This window comes from Vulpes vulpes, chromosome 9, assembly GCF_048418805.1.
Source record: "Vulpes vulpes isolate BD-2025 chromosome 9, VulVul3, whole genome shotgun sequence".
Lineage (NCBI taxonomy): Eukaryota > Metazoa > Chordata > Mammalia > Carnivora > Canidae > Vulpes > Vulpes vulpes.
The window spans coordinates 29,233,118-29,254,568 of NC_132788.1; the positions used below are offsets into that span (position 1 = coordinate 29,233,118).

General features: G+C 37.8%; 1 protein-coding gene and 1 pseudogene across 1 annotated transcript in view; one reads left to right on the forward strand and one right to left on the reverse strand.

The window, feature by feature from the left end:
• The window catches only part of GALNTL6 (polypeptide N-acetylgalactosaminyltransferase like 6), a 1,143,667-nt gene extending 1,128,750 nt beyond the window's left edge, over positions 1-14,917 (reverse strand). The window contains exons 1-2 of the mRNA XM_026017526.2: positions 14,357-14,917; positions 13,643-13,952 (exon numbers count right to left, since the gene is read on the reverse strand). Of these exons, the coding sequence (XP_025873311.1) occupies positions 13,643-13,780 (138 nt within the window). The 5' untranslated portion in view covers positions 13,781-13,952; positions 14,357-14,917. The remainder of the gene's footprint in view (positions 1-13,642; positions 13,953-14,356) is intronic.
• A 937-nt stretch (positions 14,918-15,854) lies between these two features.
• Positions 15,855-20,589, forward strand: LOC112934179 (large ribosomal subunit protein eL37 pseudogene; annotated as a pseudogene).
• The last annotated feature ends 862 nt before the right edge of the window (positions 20,590-21,451 follow it).

The window sequence follows — 21,451 nt, forward strand, 5'->3', positions numbered from 1 at the left end:
GTCTTCTTCCCTTCTGTACATCAAATACCCCCCACGTTGTGTGTCTTTTATAAGGATGCTTGTCATTGGATTTAGGGCCTAGGAGGATAATCCAGGTATCATTCACAAATTCAAGGAATTAGTACCTTGACAAACTTTTTTTTTTTTTTTTTTTTTTTTTTTTTTTGCCAAGGGGGCAGGGTAAGGCCATCAATCAACTTCTATTAAGTTTAAGGAACTTACTGATTAATGGTGAATAAACTACCTAAACTGGTAGTTAATACACAGACTGTTACATTTCATTAAAAGGGCAGAAAAAGAAAGTTTTTCATAGGAAACAGGTAAGATACCAAAGCCAAGCATGAGCAATCAGGGGAAATTTCCCAGAAAGAGTTTGGAAGAAAAGTAGAAATTATTCAGGTACGACTGAAGATAAAATACATGCAAATTCCTGGAGGAGAAAGAACATGATATTCTAAGGAACCTAAAAGAAGTTCAAAGCGGTTGGAGCCTGCAGAGTCTTGGCAGTAAAGTAGTGAGCAGTTGGGTTTATCAAGGAGCATTTAATACAGTAAAGCCATATTAAAGACGTTGAACTTTAATCCGAAGATGTGGGAAGCTACCTCATGAGTAGAATGACAAATGGCCATAGCCTTCAGTTACATACTTTGGATAAACAACTCGGCTCTGTGTAGACTGGAGGACAAGGCTGGAGGTAGGACTATCAAGTTGAGGCTCTTTTCCAGAAATCCAGTGAAGTGTTTTTGCTGGTCCCAACCATGGCAGTAGCAAGGGGCATCAAGAGACATGAATGAATGCAAAAGAGATGTTTTAGGAAGAATTTTTAATGTGTATCAATGGACTGAATTTCAGAGTAAACATAATGAAGGTACTGATCATAATGAACACTGAGATAGAATGATGGTATTTAGGTAAGACACACAAAGAGAGAGCCGCTGCAGGGAGTGTAAGGAAAAGTAGATTTCATTGCAGACACCTAAGGTTTAAAATATGTTTCTAGATTTTAGATGGGTGGGTGGATCACATGTCCAGAGGGATAGCTGCATTAGATATAATGATTCGGGAGTCATCAACTTACATTTGACAACTGAAATTATGAGCGGCTGGGTGAACTGCCCCTTCTCCCATGGTCCTCTCCCGAGAATGCAGACAAGAAGGAATTGCAGAGATGCCAAAGAAAATATCATTTTAAGGAAAAGAACAGAAGTAGGTGTCTATAAAGACAATGGTAAATATATTTGTGCCTGCATGGTGGTTGGGATAGGCCATGGGGATAGAAGAATTAAAATAAGGGTTCGCAGAGTAAAGCCTAAAGTACCAGTAAAGAGTCAGTACACGTTTCCCTATTTGACCTTCTTGCTTATTTCCCAAAGCTGCCTTTCCAGTCTCTTCTCTCTTTAAGTCTCCTACTCTGACCCTCTTTTTAGATAAAGAAGACTGTTTTAGGTAAGAGAGTTGAGTTAAATTCTATCAAGTAGTATGACTAATGAAAAGTGCTTTGGGAACTAACTACCAAGAGATTCACAGTGACAGCTGAAAGGACCTAATGGCAGATTAGAGGAGCTGGAATCAGCCTGCCATGCAAAGAAGCAGAAAGTCAGGAAGTAGATGCATCAGGTTTGGTTGTTAAGAGGAGAGAGACAGGACAGTACCAAAGGGGTGTGTGACACAGAAGAACACTGTCTTTGCTTTGCTCTAGCTCCCTGCACTCCTCCAATAGTGGGAAAAATCAGAGCAAGTTTAAATATTGATGTGAAGGATGGATCAGAGAGAAAGAGACTTAAAATAAGTAAAATGAAAATAACACACACACACACACAACAGATCAATGTGAAATTCCTTAAAAAAGTTATGGTCGATAGTCTAGAAAGAAAGTCCCTAATATGTCCTAAAATTAGGGACATCTTTCCACAGTCACAGGAGGCAAATAAAGAACTGAGAAATAAAGGTGGGCACTTTTCTGATTTTATGGTATGAGGTCTTGGTTCTCCCAATATGAAAATACTGTGCTGTCAGTGAAGAATGAGGCCAGGCTATCCAGTGAGCATAGGAAGACAGGTGGTAGCAAGGAAGATTTGAGAAGACAAGAGGAATTTGGAGAACACAGCTTTAGAAAATGGGAGGAAATGCTGAGTGGGAAAGCACAGAGAGATTCTTTACTAGTAGTTTGGGCTTCTTTGTGCCAGTTTTTATTTTTAACTTACACAAGATCCTGTCCCTTGAGGTGACACACTAAGCAATATTTACCTTCTGATGGCAGAGTCTGAAATAAGGTGTCAGCTCCCAGTATCACAAACAAAACAATGGCAACAGAGATCAACAGCAGAAGCCTTGGGCTAAAAGAGTATTTCTCACATCATACATATTTCAATAATTGAAAACCCAGTTAGGTTCAACATAACCTTTTTCTTTTAATATAATGCAAAAGACTCAAGTTTTTAGAGTTTGAAGTCTTTTGTCCATTCATAGGACTAATAATTGATCAATTCCCATTTGAAATGTTTCTTTAAGGAAAATTTTAAAGGAAAAGGAGAGGACAGTCAGCTCTGAGCAGAAAAAAAGGAGGAGGGGGGCAAAGTGATAAAGTAGTTTGTATTTCTACTCTTTCTTGAATAGTATCCCCTTGGCCTCTCTGGTACTTATCTTTCCCTCCATATTTCATATATTAGAACTCAAGATCTTTGCCTTGGAATGTGGGGATTATACAGAAAATGTAATTTACTTCAGTTTGTAAAAGAAAAAAATGAAGGTTTCTGTAGAAATTAAGAGGCGGAAACAATCCCACTATATAGTTATTGTTAATCTGATACCCTACTGTTAGGCTCCATAAAAAAATGATACGATTTACTCAAAAGCATTTTCATCTCCCCTCACCACTTAGTCTTCTACAGCTTTCCATTCCTGTCTTCCCAACCAGTTTTCTCCAAAGTACTAGGAGTAAGAGAGTATTTCTTTTGTCAAGCTCGCTTTCCGAGTCCCAAACAGAACCAAACAGAACCAAATTCAGAACCAAGCCAGAAATAATGTTAAAATTCAAGTTATATAAAATAAGAAAATATTCGACCCTGAAGACATTTTTAGATAATCTTTTTTAGAAGTTCAGACTTAATGACATAATTTAAAAGATAGTTTTTATCCCTTGAGGGCAAAATACACATTGAGAAATCAACATCCTGCAGAGAGAAAAGCACACAAAATATGAGGGGAAAGGTCACCATAACAGCATTGGTGCTGACTGCAGATGCTGGGAAGAACTAGATTCTCTGCTGAAATCCAGTTTGCTCTGACATGTGTAGGGCTATGTGAGTTCTTGGTTTAAGTTACAAAAACTTCTTAACTAAGTGCTATATTATTTCCATATGAGCTACTAAAAGTCAAAAAAAGAGAAAGAAGTCAAATATGTTTCTTTGGACAATTTTCTTTTAAGATTTTATTTATTTATTCATGACAGCACAGTGAGAGAGAGGCAGAGACACAGGCAGAGGGAGAAGCAGGCTCCATGCAGGAAGCCCGATGTGGGACTGCAAATTTTTTTAAAGCTTTTTAAGAATGAAAATTCTGGGGGTACCTAGGTGGCTCGGTCAGTAGTGTCCAACTCTTGTTGGTTTCAGCTCAGATCATGATCTCAGGATCCTGAGATGGGAGACCCACACTGGATCTACACTCAGCAGGTTGTCTGGTTGGATTCTCTCCCTCTGCCCCTTTCCGCTTCACTTGTGTGCATACTCTCTCTCTCTCAAAGAAATAAATCTTTAAAAAAAAAAGAATGCAAATTCTTTAGAAACCCTCATGATGGGGTTTATGGAAGAAATGGTATAGAAACATACTTTTCCTTTTTCATCCGATCTCAATTCTCTAGAATTCTAACAGATAATAATTGCTAACACTTTAAAATTGCTTGCTATGTGCAATCCACTCCCTCAAACATTTTATGAACATTAACCTATTTAACCCACACATCAATTCAACCAAGTAGGCACTGTTTTTTGTACCCATCTTAGAAAAAGCAAATCTAAGACACAGAATAGATAAGCAACTTGTCTAAAGTGACACAGGTAGGTTTGGAACTGAAACCAGGCAGCCTGATTCTAGTATTCAAGCCCTTAACCACTGTGCATATTTCCTTTCACAGCTAAGTTAATATATAACCCCACAGTCAGGATATTCAATGTAGTTACATTATACGGTAAATTATAGATAGTCCAAAGCTTCAATATTGGTAGAATAATCACTGGAAGATCTTAACAAATTTTGAAAAAAAAGTCTCACTTTTTTTTTTACCATGGATATGCTGTGACTAAGAACAGTTTAACACGGTGTCTGGTAAGAAACTATACATAAATGCTACTTTAACTTTTATTATTAATATATTGTATTTTATTATTTTATTTTTTATCATAATGATTTTATTAATTTTATTATTCACATATTATCTTGGAATTCTTGGCAACTTAATATTACTATCTTCTTATCCTTGAAATTAATATGCTTTCACTTCCCTCATTCTACTACCTATACATAACCAATTGCTTTTTCCCTTTGCTCTGCATATCCATTCATTATCTGCATTTATTTTGACAGGTACGTTGCTGTCTTATTGACCCGGTGGCTGCCACAGTTTCTTGACATTCCCATTCAGTATTATAGTCTTCAATCTTCATTACAGGACTATATATACTATGACAAACATCTAATTACCTATCTATCTAGATATTATAGATAACTATCCATATTATATTGTTTCACACTTTGCAGAACATTTCACAAATGTTCAATTATCTCTCCAAATTAGTAAGATAACTGCACAGGAAAAATCTCAAACCTCTCTGCTGAACTATAACAGAAACATGCTCTATATTTACCTTTCAGGTCCTAACAACCTTTTCTGCTTCTTTCTGCTTTTTTTTTTTTTTTTTTTTCATCTATCTTCATTTTCCTTAGGGACTGGCCTTCATGTATCAGCCCTCTTTGGCTTCTCTGGTCTCCTACCAACCAAGACCTCACATTCAGCTGTTTATATCAATGCTAGGCCCACAAATACTTATTATCAATCTTATAAGATATTTCAGTTGTATGTTTAGTCTTACCATTTAACCACTTACAATTCTGTGTATACCTCTATCACTGCATGTAACTTCAATCAAGAGAGTATCAGGGACACATTATCAAACCCATTCACTTTGCAAAGTTCTCACTTGCCTTAAACTACACAGATGTTAACACTGTTTGTTATTTTTTTCTTTTTATGAATCCAGAGTGCACAAACTCAAATTTTTCGTCTTTGTGCCTTACTTAACTCTGAACTGAGTTATTCAAAAAAACCTATCTCAGTGAATTGTTGGACAATTAAATCAGTATATTTGCACAAAACACTTAGGCCACATAAATCTCACACAATAACTGATGTTTTCTCTACCTCTTCTAAACTGTAAATGATAAGAACATGTATTTCTTGTGAAACAATTTAATCCATCCCCATATTATGGATGTGTGTATGCCTTTTCCTAAGGAGCAGATTGTAAGCTAATTGAAAACAGATTTATCTCTTAATCACTTACTTGCCGCAGGGTGTAGCATAGTATCGTTGGTACGTATAGCCAATAAACATCTCTATTATCATTAATAAACAAATTAATAGTGATTTTTTTATTATAAATTTACTGAGTTTGCCCAATATTAAGCTTATTCACTACCTTTAATGAATACCCTAAAAACTGAAAAAAAGGCAGCGATGCTATTTGTTTAGTTTCCCTTACTTGACTTACTATGCACCAGGGCAATTTCCATATATTAATCCAGTGGATTCTCTCTGCTACCCTTTATAAAATAATATCTGTGTTAACACACGAAGACCTGAGGTTCTAAGACATTAAGTGACTTGCACAAGAGGACATGTTCTGGGAAGTGGTGAGCCCAAATTTGGAACTTGAAGTATCTGTCCTAACCCTTAGCCTAATCCCATCCCTGTCTAATTCTGAAAATAAGATGCGGCTCAACATTTCCCCCTAAAAGAACGGAGCTCTAATGGGTCCAGAGATCATACCGCTCTCTCCCTCTTCCAAAGGTCCATGATACACATAGAAAATTCTACCATTTAGTGCTTGTTTTTGTTTCATGAATATCAATTTAATCTCACCAATTCACTATTTAGAAAATTAAGAATGGGCACATGCAATATGCTTTTTCCGTACCTCCTAACTACACTGAAGGAAATAATAACTCTTTATAAAGTAGCTTCATGATTTTGATAGTTTCTATTCTGCTTTTTAACTTTTTCTTCAGATTAATCCAGTCTCTCTCATAACCAAGATTTAAACAGCAAAAGTAGTTCTCGGGTTCTTGTTTGTAATTAATGTAGAGAAAAAAAAATGCCTATATGTGAGGCATGGGCATTATTTATTATGGGAAATGAAAGTGGTCACTACAAAGAAGTATTACTTTAAAAAAACTCTTCTATTAAAAGCTTCGATTTTTAAAATAACTTTGAATGCAATATACCAAAAAATTCATTTTTTGCAATAAATGATTATATGAAAAATAAAATTAAAAACCTGTCCTTAAGCATTGGACCAAAAAATTGCAAAGAAAAAACCCTTTCATTTTCTAGACCCTATTTGTTTATTGAACAGCCCCTTCTTTCCGGATTTAACACATCAATGACAGTCCTCTACCATATTCATTCTTTTGCTGTGCTCTCTTGACACAACCTTGCAAAGAGAAACCATCTGCAAATATTTATTAAACAAACACTAATTTCCTTGCTAATGGCAATGATTGCTTATAAATGCTTATACCATAAAAACAATCTATATTCATTAATCCTTATTATATGCTGTTCAAGATACTAAGCATTTAGTCCTCACTATAACACTACAAGAAAAGTACTGTCTTCCTCATTTGACTTAAGAGAAAACAGATTTAGTAAAGATCAATGACTTGCTAAATGTCACAAAGTGCTAAGTGCTGGAACCAGAATTTGAACCCTGAGAATTTGGTTCCAGATCCTACATCCTTACATACTAAAAGAGAACAAGATAGAATGGAAATTCTGATATTCCTCCTAAAATTAAGTTCAACTAGATTCTTTTGCTGAGGAGACATGCCAAAAATAAGGAAAAAGAAAAACCCAACTCACTCAAACTTGGGTAGCAGCCCTGACAATGTGGTCATTTTTATTATGATAAAACAGTTCAAAATGATTTATAATAAAATTCCCTGTCTCGGGCTTTCTAGACTTCAAGTACTGAAAATAACATTCCATGAGTAATTGAGCAATAAATTTTAAATTAGCCTTCTCAGTCCGAATTGAGACACCACCCCACTCATTGCAATAGAGAGCTGATAGCCACCACCATCGTCTATGGCAACCACAACTGCATTGATTCTATTACCAGATAACAAACGAAACACCCTATTTATAATCTGTGCAAGTCTAACAAGCTAAATCCTTGCTATGAGTCTCACACTTGCTAAATTGATGTAAGTACTTCTAGAAACAGATGCATTTCTTTATCTCTCCGTACTTTCCTAGAATTACACTAGTAATATTTAAATGACGCTTCAAACTCAGTTGACTAACAGCCTCTTGTGGATTCAAAGCAATGGAAAAAGCATAAAGTTACAATAGTAAAAAAAAAAAATACACAAAATGAAACAGTTGGGTAGATTTATTTTTTCTTTATAAGTGAGACCACACATGGGGACGTATGTGTATGTGTGCTGCTAAATGAATATGTGAAATGCATACTTTGAGAATACAGCTAATCCGGTCCATACTTTTCCCCATTATACTAGAAGTAGAAAAGTTGCAGAAAACATTCATGTGTCTTTCCTTTATTCTAAATTTACTTTTCATTTTTTCACCCTCTTTCTGGCCACCTAGTTGAAGTTTGGTAGTAACAGATACCAGCATATTGGAGAGGAACAGTGGTGGTAATCGTGTTCTTGAACATTTGTGGATGCTGTCTCTTCTTTTCAACCTTTTCAACCTTTAAATAAATCCATATGTGTGAATACACATATGTTCATGCCTGTCTAAATATATATTGTCAGTAGCACAAACAGTTTTTATTTGTTCTTTTTTGTTGTGCATTCAAGAATTACAACTGCATTTTGAGAGAATTTAGGAATTGTTAGCTTTATGGTGTGACAGATGGTGGTCATATGGAGAGCAAGTATCTAGTTTATGAGTGTGTCTTTACTTTTACTATCATCCTGAGAACCTTCTATTTCTTGGCATATTTTTACCTTTAATTCTATAATGGTACCTTGTCAACACATGAAAATATGAAGGAAAGAGAAGAACAATGTAGTCATGTAAGATGGTTTTAAGAATCAGAAGTCTCCAGTGCTCACCTCTTCATCATAAGCAAGCCAAGCAAATGAAAAATGAGTGACTGCTGAGACAAAGCACAACCACATCTGATTCTATATCCCATTTACAATGCCTAACATCTTTTCCTCATCTTAATTTGTATCCCTTCCTTTAAGGTTATTCTTGATGTACCTCAGCTGACTTTTCATCCATATAAAAGTGTTACAAGGTGAGATACAGTTGCAAACTTCCTAAAGGTTGTCATGGCTATTCCTGACAAAACTTTAAAAAACAAAGCAAAGCAAACTCCTCAATTCTCTTCTCTAAACCACTTAAAACACCCAAACTTTCTTACCCTTTTCCCCACATATTCTAGTCTTGACTTGGTTTCTCTTACAGAAAACAAGCAAACAAAAAAACCTTATAGGAGTCTAATTGATTCAGCACAGCTTATTGAATACAGCAATGAACGGGAGAAAAACCTATCTAATTTTTCACCAGATTGTGAACAGAAGACTGTGTTTCACATAGTTTCCCAGGAGGCAAGGTGATGAACTAATCATGTTGCGATCTACGAGGTCACAGCAAATAATTAAGACACTTGTTACAGTGGTCTGTGTGGTGTGATCCTGCAGCGACTCAGAATGGATTTTCCATAAATTCAAGAAAAGGTCCTTTAAAATCCTAATTTAAAACCTACATTTTAGCTAATTAAGAACAGTATGGCTCAAACTAATACATCATTTCACACTTAGTGTATTGATAATCCTGAGAGCAGGAAGAGAGAAGAGAAAACCTTAATTTTTTTAATCCTGTCCTTAGCTCTTTTAAGGTGTTTGCTGGAAAAGAAACACAGACACACTCTACTGCTTTAGTGATCAGCATGACAAAGGAAAGCATAAGGCAGTTTGCATATACTCAGTACCAATTATCTGACATTTTCACATCATAAAGCAGGTTTAAAATGCCATGGGGGGAAAAAATGTTCTTCACCAAAAGAAAGAATATCCTCAATGTGTGGTGCTGATTAACTTGAGAAGAGTTGATAAAAGATGACGAGGAATCTTTCAGGAGAGATTTTGTTTTTAAATGAAGGCAAAATCCCACATCTGTCACGCACAGCTTACATGTGGATCTGACTAAAAACAAAACATTACCACACCATACTTTCCATACCCAAGATGTGATCAGGACTTTACATACCTTATGTGGCAAGCATGATTTGCCCAATTTCACCAATAAAAATTTGAAGTACAAAGAAGAAGGTTCTACAATTTAAAAGTGACCTGAGTATTTAGTTTAGTTTAGTTTAGTTTTTTTAACATGGTAAAAAAATCCAAGGCAAGCTTAAGTTTCTAAAATCATTCTGAATAATTCTGAAAATGTCTGATTTAAAATTCTGCAATTTTGACTCTAGCTCTTTCATTTCAAAAATAATTCGCAAAGCTATTGCAAGATCTTCGTCATACCCTGAATATTCTTGCATTATTTCTGTAAGTCATGTTATTTGCAACTTAGTTGCCAAACTGCAGCTACTTTTTTTTTTTTTTTACTAATCTTCTTAATGTATTTAGAAAAAGAAAGTGGTTTAGGGGTAGTTTTTATTTACCTATTCTTATATGAACAATTAGGAAGAGAGGTATAATAATAAAGGTATAAGAATGAAGTAGTTTTGCTCTAAAATATTGTTTTGTTCTAATTATTATCCTAATACGCTGCTTAATTAAGATCTAAATATATAATTTTAATTTAAATGCAGCTGAAAGTAAAGAAAAATAGCAATTCAAATTTTAAGAGAAAAATGAGAAGTATTATACAATAATCATATAGTAATTCTCAGCTAAATGCCACCTTCACTATCAATATATTATTTTGTAATATACATATATATTTCTAAACAAAATAAAGGAGATAATTATATCATCTCAATAATAGCAAACAAGTGACAAAATTAACTCAACTTAAAATAACATATGAACATTACGACTGATAATAACATATAAACCAAAACTATAAAATATCTTCAAATTTTTCTAAAACATTAAGTCTCAAAAGCTTAAAAATTATTTCAGTAACTGGGATTCCAACTTTGCAGAGCCCAAACAATAAAATACACATCTTAATTATTGTATTATTAAAACTATTTTTTCAATCTTATTTGGTCTTTTCTCTCACGTGAGAGAGAAGAAAAAAAAAACTTTTAAATGAATAATCCGGGAATTTTTATTTCATTTTTTTTCTTTTCTGCGTCATAGATGGAGCAAATATTCAAGTATTATGGGAACTATCAGAAATATTATTCTTAATGTTAAATGACAATAAATGCAATTTACTCGTAATGGTATAAAAATGAGGATTAAAAATGTGAAAAAACTAAACAGTATGAAAATTAATACATAGTTTCTGTCAGTGTTTTCTGTTTACCTTCACTTTGTTTCAGATTGTATAATAAATACTATATATACCGAATAGTAGGTAGACAACTATTAGTGATGAACTCTGATAAAATAAAAATAGGAGAATTTATTTATTTTATTTTTTATTTTCAGATTAGGAGAATTTAAAGAGTATTTAGCCATTCTATGATTTTGAGTCTCCATAAATTAAAGTACTTCCCTCCAGCCCACTGTAATAATTGAACTGTTTAATACAGTAAAGGTTTTCAATTCCTGTGACCCCACCATCACATCACATTTAGCACCACAAATGCTGTTTTACACATAACTGCTGTAAAAATAGACTGCTTATATGGGCACATGACGCGTGTTTTGAATAGCTTCAGTACTTACTGCTGTCAATGCCTCAATCAGCACATTATCCCTACCCTCACGATTTTACAACTTAGTGATAAATATAGCAAAAGATGGCTTTTGAAGAACATTTTAGCAATTAACCATGAAATAGTCTTTTTAGAACAAATTGCTAAATTTAAATAACACATTATCCAATAGTCAAATTACATGCTTCAATTGGAAACCTGTGTGTCTAGCTGACTTACTAACATGGATTTATATATACATTAGAAAACTATTATATCACAATATTAAGCATGTTTAATCCATCACTGCAAGACACTTTTTATCTGGTCAAGTGTGTATATACACATATACATACATATATACATATACGTACATCATATATACATATACATGTATGCATATATATGCATATGCATATATGCACATACACGTATATATGCATATACACGTATATGTATATATACGTATTTAACTCTTATTTATCCAATGATCTAATTATCTTCCCAATTATATTTAACAGTGGGATAAAACCAGTAAAAGCGTATCTTTTAAAAGCGTATCTTTTCCTGTTTTACAATGAATTCTATCTTTCAGTGAGTGACAATAAATTCCTACCTTTTTAAATTTTATTTTGTTTCTATAAGAAAGTATTAGTTTTAAAACTATTAATTAGGTTAAAAACTACTAAAGTGTGTGACTGACATTCATTTTATTGCATATAACTGCTGGTCTTTACTCTTGGTTTCAAAACTGTTACACAGATTTATTAAACTGGAAAGTCACAAAATATCCATCAGTCATTTACTCCAGTGTATGAAAGTTTGAAAAACAGCTCCTTCTTTTGTCACCCCATGCCTTCTATAATTGTTAATTTATTACCTACCATTAAGAATCATTGGTGATATAGAAGAACCAGAAACAAGGAAACTCTTTTGGAGATTACAATAAGTCAGAGAGTTGATTTGCCATATTTCATTTTTTAATGCCATTGGACAGACAAATTTCTCATTAAGAGACAAAATCAATAAGAGCCAGTGTGAAAGTTGTAAAGATCTCATTAATAAGAATAACTAGTGTTTTATTTTAGCTATACAGCAAATACTTCTGATAGTTGTTAATTCAATTTTGCTTTTCTTATTTTAAGTATTTTGAAGTAGAAATTTTACATAATATTGTATTTACTAATATTAATAAAATCTTTCATATGAGGGGTTGGAGAAATAAGTGATCTAAATAGGAAAAAAAGTTTCACATTCAAAGTGCACATCTTCCTTTTTTTCACTGGAATGACAATACAGAATATACTTCAAATCAAAGTTATATCCGTATTAGAAAGGATGATAAGAGATCAGCAACTAAATAAAAACATGTCAACATTTTCCCTCAAAATTCCAATCCACCAAAAATCCATAAACAACTAGTTATCTTTAAGGTTTACAGACTGGTAATCATTACTTGTCCAAATGAAAAAGTAGATTACCTCTGGATATTTCACAACTAACTACTCACTGTGTAAAGAGAAGATCAAACTTTGTTAAGCAGAAGAACAAATATTTAATTGCCATTAATACATACTGCTGTTGTCCACCAATGGACTTTTATTTAAACACTTTCTATCTGTGGAAGGTACGCGGTGTACATGGGTGATGACCCTTGAAATTAACAATATTAATATTCTGAGGTGTCCCACAGGACTAGTTAAAAAAAGTTACATCAATATCACAAAGAAGGCCGCATTCTATTGTTAAAAGCTTAATTACAGAAGCTATCTTATTTATTAATAAACAAGAAATTCAACGATATTACTTTTCATCAACACTTGGTGAAGGATTTTTTTCTTCATTGTTACTCCTTAAGTTATTTTGATCTATGTTAAATCATGAGCTATGTACATACTAACAGATTACATATACGTAGAAACAAAACATACCACACCACCCAGGGTTTCAGATATGAAGAAGAGTTTTTAGCAACAAACTGTTATCACCAGATTGTGAAACTGAACAGGCATCCTTAATAACTCTGCCTGTATACCCCACCACATCACCTTAGCAACAGGAGAGGAAAAACCGTGACTTTAAGTCTCCGTAGAGTAAAAAAGCTGTTGCTAAGCAAACAGTACAACCAAAAATATAGAAAACTGTAGCTTGTTATTTGAGAACTACTTCACAAGTTTAATAATTTAATTGGCCCAGTGTACTTTAACCTGGATACCCAAACCGGATGAGAAGTGACAACAAGTCCACTTCCACATCCCACAAATTAGCAGTTACCTTGCATCCACCTCAAGTCAAAAGCCAGCTAAGGACCAACCGAGAGAGACTGTCTTCTCTCTTCCTCTTGACCTCTCTTATCCTCCTTATCTAGTTGATTTTACACTTTACCCATGTCATTGGTTAAGATCTAAAACAACGACTTGCTCCCGCCCCAAAGTCTCCAGTCTCCGAATGTGTGCCCCGCAAATACCTGGGAGAAAACCCACGGCCCCCACCCAGCACTTGCTTCCTGTGCCCCAGCCAGCTGCACGCCTTACCGATCCTCTTGTGAGCTTTCTCCGGAGGGCACTTACCTGCTGCTCCCCGGGTTCCGTAGATTTCACCAGGTGCTTATCCTTGTACAGAGACCACAGACCAATATTGGGCAGGAAAATTAAAGCCACCGTGAATAAGAAAGTCATCTGCAGAAATCTCTTCTGTTTCCTCTTCATTGCAAGTGATAACAGAGAAGAAAAGTTAAAGGAGATGGCTCCCTGCCTGCTTCTTGTGTTTAATGCCAAAGTCCTTTCCTCTCCCCTGCGAAGCACCAGAAACTGAGGAGAAGCTAAAAACTTTTGTTGCGTGCTCAGCACCAATCTGCACGGTTCAGAGGGAGTTGGGCATCTGCAGAACAAACGCACAGTTACTTTCCCCCCCCAGAAAACTATGACGAAGGCATTATCTATTGGCTTAGAAGTAAATGACTTGACTGAGGAAATCATTAAGCCTCTCCGAAAATAAGCAATGGAGTAAATATGATCATTTCTCACATAATCCTAAGTTAACGAAAGTCTACAGCATGCTAGACAGGCAAGAACACAGGAGTTGTGGTGCGCGCCCCCCTTAGTGGGGGAGGGCCGGGCTGGGGACAGGAGACGGGAGCGGGTCAGTGGGGGGGAGGACTGCGTGGAGGAAGCGGTCAGCCCCGGCAGGTGTCAGGAAGAAGAGCGTCTGCTTTTGACATTGGGACGTCACCTTCCTCGTCCTCCCCGAACGTCTCCTCCGGAGCTCCCCCCGGGAGAACCCACCTGAACTCAGGGCCAACTCCGCGGGAGGCCAGCGTGCCGGCGGGCTCCGCACGGATGCGGGGGCGCCGGCCCCGGGGCGCGAGTCCTGTGCGGGTGGAGGGTAGCAAACTCCTGGGTGCTCGCGCGCGGTCCCCACTCTGCTCGGCGGGCAGCGGCTCCCGAGCGCGGAACCTGCTGGAAGGGAGGCTACAGATGTCAGCGGAGCCCAGCCAGGAACTGGAGGCGCCCCCGGAACGTGATGCTCCGCGCAGTCAGCGCTGTGCCATCAATCTCTTCGCCCTCGCCGTGACGCTCTCACGCGCCGCTCTTCATGTTACCATTCTTCTCCCGCAGCCGAGCGAACCCCGAGGAGCATCGCGAGCGCCCACAGGGCGGTGGGGTCCGCCTCCCCTCCCGCGGAGGGGCTGGAGCGGGGCGAAGGCGCGTGTGCGCCGGGCTGGGCGGTGCGCGAGGGCGCGCGGGGGTGCGCGGAGGGCGGGCGGCGGGCGCTGCTCCCTCCCTCCCGGCCGCCCGCTCCCCGCTCCCCGCTCCCCGCTCCCCGCTCCCCGCTCGCCGCCGCCCGCCTTCCGCCGAGACGCTGCTGGGGCCGACCACGTGCGGGAGCCCGAGCCCGAGCCCGAGCCCGAGCCCGGGAGCGGAGGGGCGCGGAGGGGAGGGGCGGAGAGGGCGGGGAGGGCGGGCCGCCGCGAGGGGCGGGCAGTTCCCCCGGGCCCCAGACCCTGCCGCGAGCGCGCGGTGGAAGAGGAGGGCGAAGACGCTGCAGGACGGGGACTCGCACCTGCCGGCCTGTCTCCGCCGGGGCTTTGCCGAGCATCCTTTCGGGGGCAGAGATAGCAGCGCCCCCACTCATCGCACGCAGAAGGCGCCAGGCCGGAGACTCCGGAGGAAAAGTCGCCGGGCTCGCGGGCTGACCCCGGTCCTTCTGCGGTGCCGGCGGAGCGCAGCGCGGAGGCGCCCCGAGGCTGGGCCGGTGCCGCCCAGAGGGGCTCCCCGGGCTCCTGTCCCGCCGCTCGGGCCAGGTACGTGCGGGGGGTGGAGGAGGACGACGCCGAAGCGAGGCAGCGGCTCTGGAGCGGCTCCGCGGAGACCCGGGGCGCGTCCAGGGCGTGCAGGCACCCGGGGCCCCGAGATGTGGCGGCGGCGCGGCGCTCCTCCCCCGCCCGGCTCGCCCGCGCCCCGCGCGCTTTATTGCTGCAAGGGCTGCCTGGCCCCCGACCTCGCACACTCCTCCCGTGGTCCCCGGAAAATGTGGGGACTCGAGGTCGGTCTCAGGCAGAAGGGACTCCTGCGTCTCCCCAACATGCAGACGCACCGCGCCCCCGGGCGCACACGCGCGGACCTGGGGGTCCTCTCCAAGACACCTGCGTGCCTGGCGGCGTGCGCTGGGTACTCTTGGACCTGAGAGCTCATGGTCCTGAGGAATAGGGACTTGGTGAGGCGACAGGCGTGCACGCACTGCCCCCTGTATCAGCCCTGTCTAGAGCCAAAAAGAAGCGCCATGGCCATCCCTTTGTTACAGGCTAGATGTGATGCCCACATACTTGGGATAGAGGAGACTGTGGGCCCCAGAACGGTATTTTGGTCTTTTCCCTCTTCTTTCCTTCCTCTCTTCATCTGCTCACTCGCTCCCTGTTCTCCCCCCGCCCCCCGCCCGCCTCCCTCTGCCTCCCACTTCTACTCTCTCTATCCGCGGCTCACTTGAGAAGGACACAGATGTGAGTGTGAAGAGTTATGCCTTCAACTCCTCACGTTATAATTTTAAAATGTATTTGAACAATAAATATTGGCTCTATGACTGCATGAATAAAGCTTTGTGCCGCAATATTTGTCTTTGTGATTCACTTGCATTTCAAAAGAGTATATAAACAGGTTTCGTAAGTGTTTTTAAATATGCCCTTTATGTGTAGACCAGTTATCCTTCAATTTTACACAAATGCAAGAATCCAGAGAGCAAGGGACTTAATTCCTCACCCCCCCTTACACACACGTGCTCATACACACACACACACACACACACTGCCTTTTCCATTTTGCATTATTTAAAAACCTTTTTCTCTCTTAGCAATTGCAGTTCTGAAACATAGAAATATGAATTTGGAGAAGCAACATAGCAGGGAGAGATTTTGCTGGGAGGCTTGGGCCTCGAGGAAAGATTTTGGAGATTTATTTAAGTATATTGGACATTTTCTGCCTTACAGTTAAGTTATTAACAATTAAAAATAAAAGCACCCAAAAGAATACTTGGAATTAGAAAAATAAAAGTCCTTCACATTTTGAATAACGTTGGTTTCTTTATACCCAAAACAAAAAAAAAAAGAGCTCTGTATTACAAATAGACATATTGTCATATTGTCAATCTGTTTACTAAATCCAGGATTCTGACTTGAATTGTGCTTCATTGTTGTTACACTAGTAAATGGCCTTGTAAACAGTACCCATTCCCAGGGCATTATTAGTGTCAGTGAATGGGTATAATCACTGTTACTTCCCACATCAAGTACATGCAGAATACGAGGCAGAAACTAGAGGAAGAAAATTAGTATGTTCATCCCTTTTACTGTGTAGCTTTAATCACTTTTGCTTTTTCCTTTATTTATTTATTTATTTATTTATTTATTTATTTGAATCATATCATGATTTTCATTCAATCTGTTCTTCTTTTATAATTCCATGTATAAATTTCCGATAGATGACAATGATTCTAACTAAAATTGATATTTTAGGTTCAATTTACAAACACTTGACAGATAATCCAGATTAAATAGATATATTCTTTTTCCTTTGTTCAAATAATCCAGATTAAATAGATATATTCTTTTTATGTTCGTTATTAATATTGGTTTCATCAAAACCTTATGTCTTTAAAATTTGTCTTCTATTCAAAGCCCCCTTTTTACTTCTGTTTGCTTCTCCATTTTGTTATGATTCCCCTGGGAACATCAGGTAATCAGAGTCCCATGTGCCTAGCAATGTGTTAATAGCTACAGGGACACCTGGGAAGCAAACAGCAATATCTGTTATCATGAATAATTTATAGTCTAGTTGAAAATGTAATATAAAGGCAATTAGAACAAATTGGAAAGGGGCAGAAGGAAATTGCTTAGTTATAGCTCTACTCCAAAATGTGATGACTTAAAACAATTATTTCACTCTCTCAGTTCTTTTCATTTGAATGGGCTCAGCTAGGCAGTTCTGCTTTGAGTGATGAAGGCTGGGTCCTAGGACTTAGGTCTTGCTGGGCCAGAATGGCTCCCTCACACAGGTAGCAGTTGGCACGGTCAGCTGGAAGATCATCTGGGCCAATCATTTGGAGCCTCTCAATTCTCTACATGACCCTTCCACATAGTCTGAGCTTCTCACAGTATGGTGGCCAGGATCCAAAAGGGAACAACATCCCAAGAATCTGTACTCCAAGAGGGAGAAAACAAAAACTGCCAAGTCCTCTTAAAGGCCCAGAATTACAGCCACCTCACTTTTGCAGTGGTCACAGAACCAGCCCAGATTCTCCAGAGCAGGTGGTGGTGAAATTATGGGGATCAAACTGACCTGTCAGTGAGAGATTTGATGATATGTACATGTCCATCTTCAACTCACGATAGATATTCAAAGGCATAGAGGTAGGAATTCCTAAGGAAGGCCTAACCAGATTATACATTGGATGATGAGATGTAATGGGCAAAAGTTTTCATAGGTTGGATTGAATCAAAGTATTCATTTCTACAAAGATAGTGAATTAACTTTTAGTTCAAAAATAGGGTTATTATGGGGTGCCTGGGTGGTTCAGTCAGTTAAACATCTGACTCTTAAAAAAAAAAAATCTGACTCTTGATTTTGGCTCAGGTCATGATCTCAGGGTCATGAGATTGCCATGCATAGAGGGCTCCACACTCAGAGGAGAGCCTGCTGCTCAACAAAACTGGAAAAATAAGTTTATTCTTTTATTTTAAAAACTGATGACATGACTGGAATTTAATTTGAAATCATTCACCTTGGATCCTAATATGGTGGTGTTCATTTTCACTGAGATGAGTTTTTTCCGAGGCTTTAACAGAAGGCAGAGATACTAGAGCATGAAGATAATGTGTCTAGAAATGGAGACATATTCCAATCTTCTCCAGTGATGATGTCTGGAATATGAAAACTCTTGAAAGTTTTCAATCTGAATACACTACTACAATATTTTGGTATTAGCATACCTTTAGCTAAGTTATCTCAGTTTTTGAAGAAAAATGATTTTGTAGTGAAAACAGGAATGTAATAAATAGCAATTTTAGTAATGGGACGGTTAAATTATACAATTCATTTTTGTGGAATTAAAACATACTTTAAGGAATCTCCTTAATTCTTTTTGCTGGAATGTCAAATGCTTTCTACTACACCATAGAAAGAAGTAAGAACCAACTTAAATATCAAAACATGTTAATACCCAGTCTCTATCATTGCTGAAATTCTTCACCAAAAAGCCCTGAGTCAATTTCTATATATATGCAAGTGCTGTTGGGCAGAGGTTGCAAAGATGAACATTCTTGCAGAATTTTTAGCACCACAAGGGATTTAAAGGTGTTTGCAGTTAAATGTGGTGCAAATTAAAAAGTGACAAATGCTAAAAGAAAAAGAAGGTTGTTTCTTTTCTGGCCTAAATACTTTCTAACTAGACTTTATGGTGTTTAAACTCTTAGTAGTTAATTTTACCTCTGAATATGCATTTTTTTCCCTTTAACAATAGACCATACCTTGATTTGAATCTTTCCCTATATATTTAGCTATCAGACATTTATTTAGGATTTACTATATGCTAGGCATTTATATAAGCATTTCTTAGGCATAAGTCATTTAATTTTGTAAATAATCTTCTTATGTAGGTTCTATTACTACCTCCATTTAATAGCCTAGAAAACTATGGCAAGGAAATGATAAGCATCTTGTTCAAATAAGTGCTAAGGCAGGAATTTTAACCAGATTCCACAATCTTGATCACTACATTGTATTACCTAAAAATTTTTCTGACAAAGATGTTAATTCATTCTATCTTTTTCTTTCTTTCTTTCTTTTTCTTTCTTTCTTTCTTTCTTTCTTTCTTTCTTTCTTTCTTTCTTCTTTCTTTCTTTCTTTTCTTTCTTTCATCTTTATTTTTCTTTCCTTCTTTCTCTCTCCATCTCTCTCTTTCTCTTATTTCATTTTTACTTTTGTGAGAAGATTAAAGGAACTAAGCAAAAGAACTGAATTTGGGAGAGATGATAGTCCAGGTTTATAACCTTGAAGCTTCTTTGTTCTTTTTCTTTTTTTTTCTTCTCTATTTTTTTTTTTTTTTTGGTTGGGAGTGTAAAAAAGAAGGTTATACTGAAGATAAAGTTACATAATAAACTATATTTTACACAATATATAAATATAACTATATTCTTAGTTTGCATGATTATAATTTTATATAATTACATATGAGATTTCTAGCTTAGATTTGACCTTTATCATATACAATATTTGCACCTTCCACCTTTTACAAAGAGTGTTTAACATACATTATGCCTTTAAAATGTTTGTGCTAAACAAAGTTCATCTGTTTATTTCAGTGAAAAGTCTAAATATTATTTGAATGATGACATCAGGTGGCTTTAAATAAATTTAATATTAATTTTGAAGAAAAGATTCTTCATAATAATGCAGTACAAAATTCAAAAATGGAAATTTTAAAAAGTTATAATTAATATAAGTGAAGCCAGTAAAACATGCTTAAGAAGTCACTAAATAGTATATGGCATGTTATACTTTTTTTTTTTTTTTTTTTGAGAAAGACTAAAGAATGTCAGACACACATTATGTATTGAATATTAAAATTTTTCTGACGATACTTCTGGACATGAAAAAATAATCTTAAAAATATAAACTTCGTTTGGGGTCTGCCACAGAAACAAGATGAGAAGGGGACGTCATTGTTCGGAAAGCGTCACAATAAGATGCACACGTTGTGCCGCCGCTGTGGCTCTAAGGCCTACCACCTTCAGAAGTCCACCTGCAGCAAGTGTGGCTACCCTGCCAAGTGGAAGAGAAAGTATAACTGGAGTGCCAAGGCTAAAAGACGGAATACCACTGGGACCGGCCGAATGAGGCACCTAAAAATTGTATACCACAGATTCAGGCATGGATTCCGTGAAGGAACGACACCTAAGCCCAAGAGGGCAGCTGTTGCAGCATCCAGTTCATCTTAAGGATTTCAACAATTAGTCAAAATAAATGTTCTGGTTTTAAAAAATAAATATATATATATATATATATATATATATATATATATATATAAACTTCTTATTACAACTTGAGATGTACTGATAACAATTCACAGACATTTATTGAATACACAATCCAGGTACTTGAGATGCAATGGTGAACATCACGGACAAAACTCTGCCATCAGACATTTAACAGAAACAAGTCAAGTGTAGATTACAAGTTAGAACAAGTGGTGGTTAAAAATTAAGACATGGAGAAAAATAAGGAAGTAAAGAGGAGTAGAGCAATCCAGGAGGAGAAGTGGTATAATTTCAAATAAAGCATAAGAGAAAGTCCTCACTGAGTAAGTAATCATTGAAACAAGTATCTAAAGGAAGCAGGGAAGTGAACTTGGATTCCAAGGAGATGGAATTCCAAGTAGGGGAAGCAGCAAGTGGAGGGTTCTTTGGTGGGTTTGTCTGGGATGTGAGTGAACAGCAAAGAAAGTGCTTTGGAAACAAAGGGCAGGAAGGAAGGAGATGGTGAGGTTGAGGAATGAGGTGGGGAGCCAGATCAGATATTATAATCTATGTAGACAAAGATTTGAATCTATAGGAGAAAGTTGGCTTTTAGTCTGAGTGGGATGGGAAGCCACTGAGAGGATGTGAGTAGAGATTAACACAATCAGACATATTTTTTTTTTCTGACTTACTTTTTAACAAGATCATCCTGGCTGCTGAGTTGAAAATAGATTACAGGATAGACAGGAAAGAAGTTGTGTTAATCCAAAGGAAATGGTGTCCCTATCAGGGTGATAGCAGTGGAAATGAAGAAAAGTCTTGAAAAATTCTCACTATAAAACTACACTGAATAGTTGTAGGAACCAATATGGGG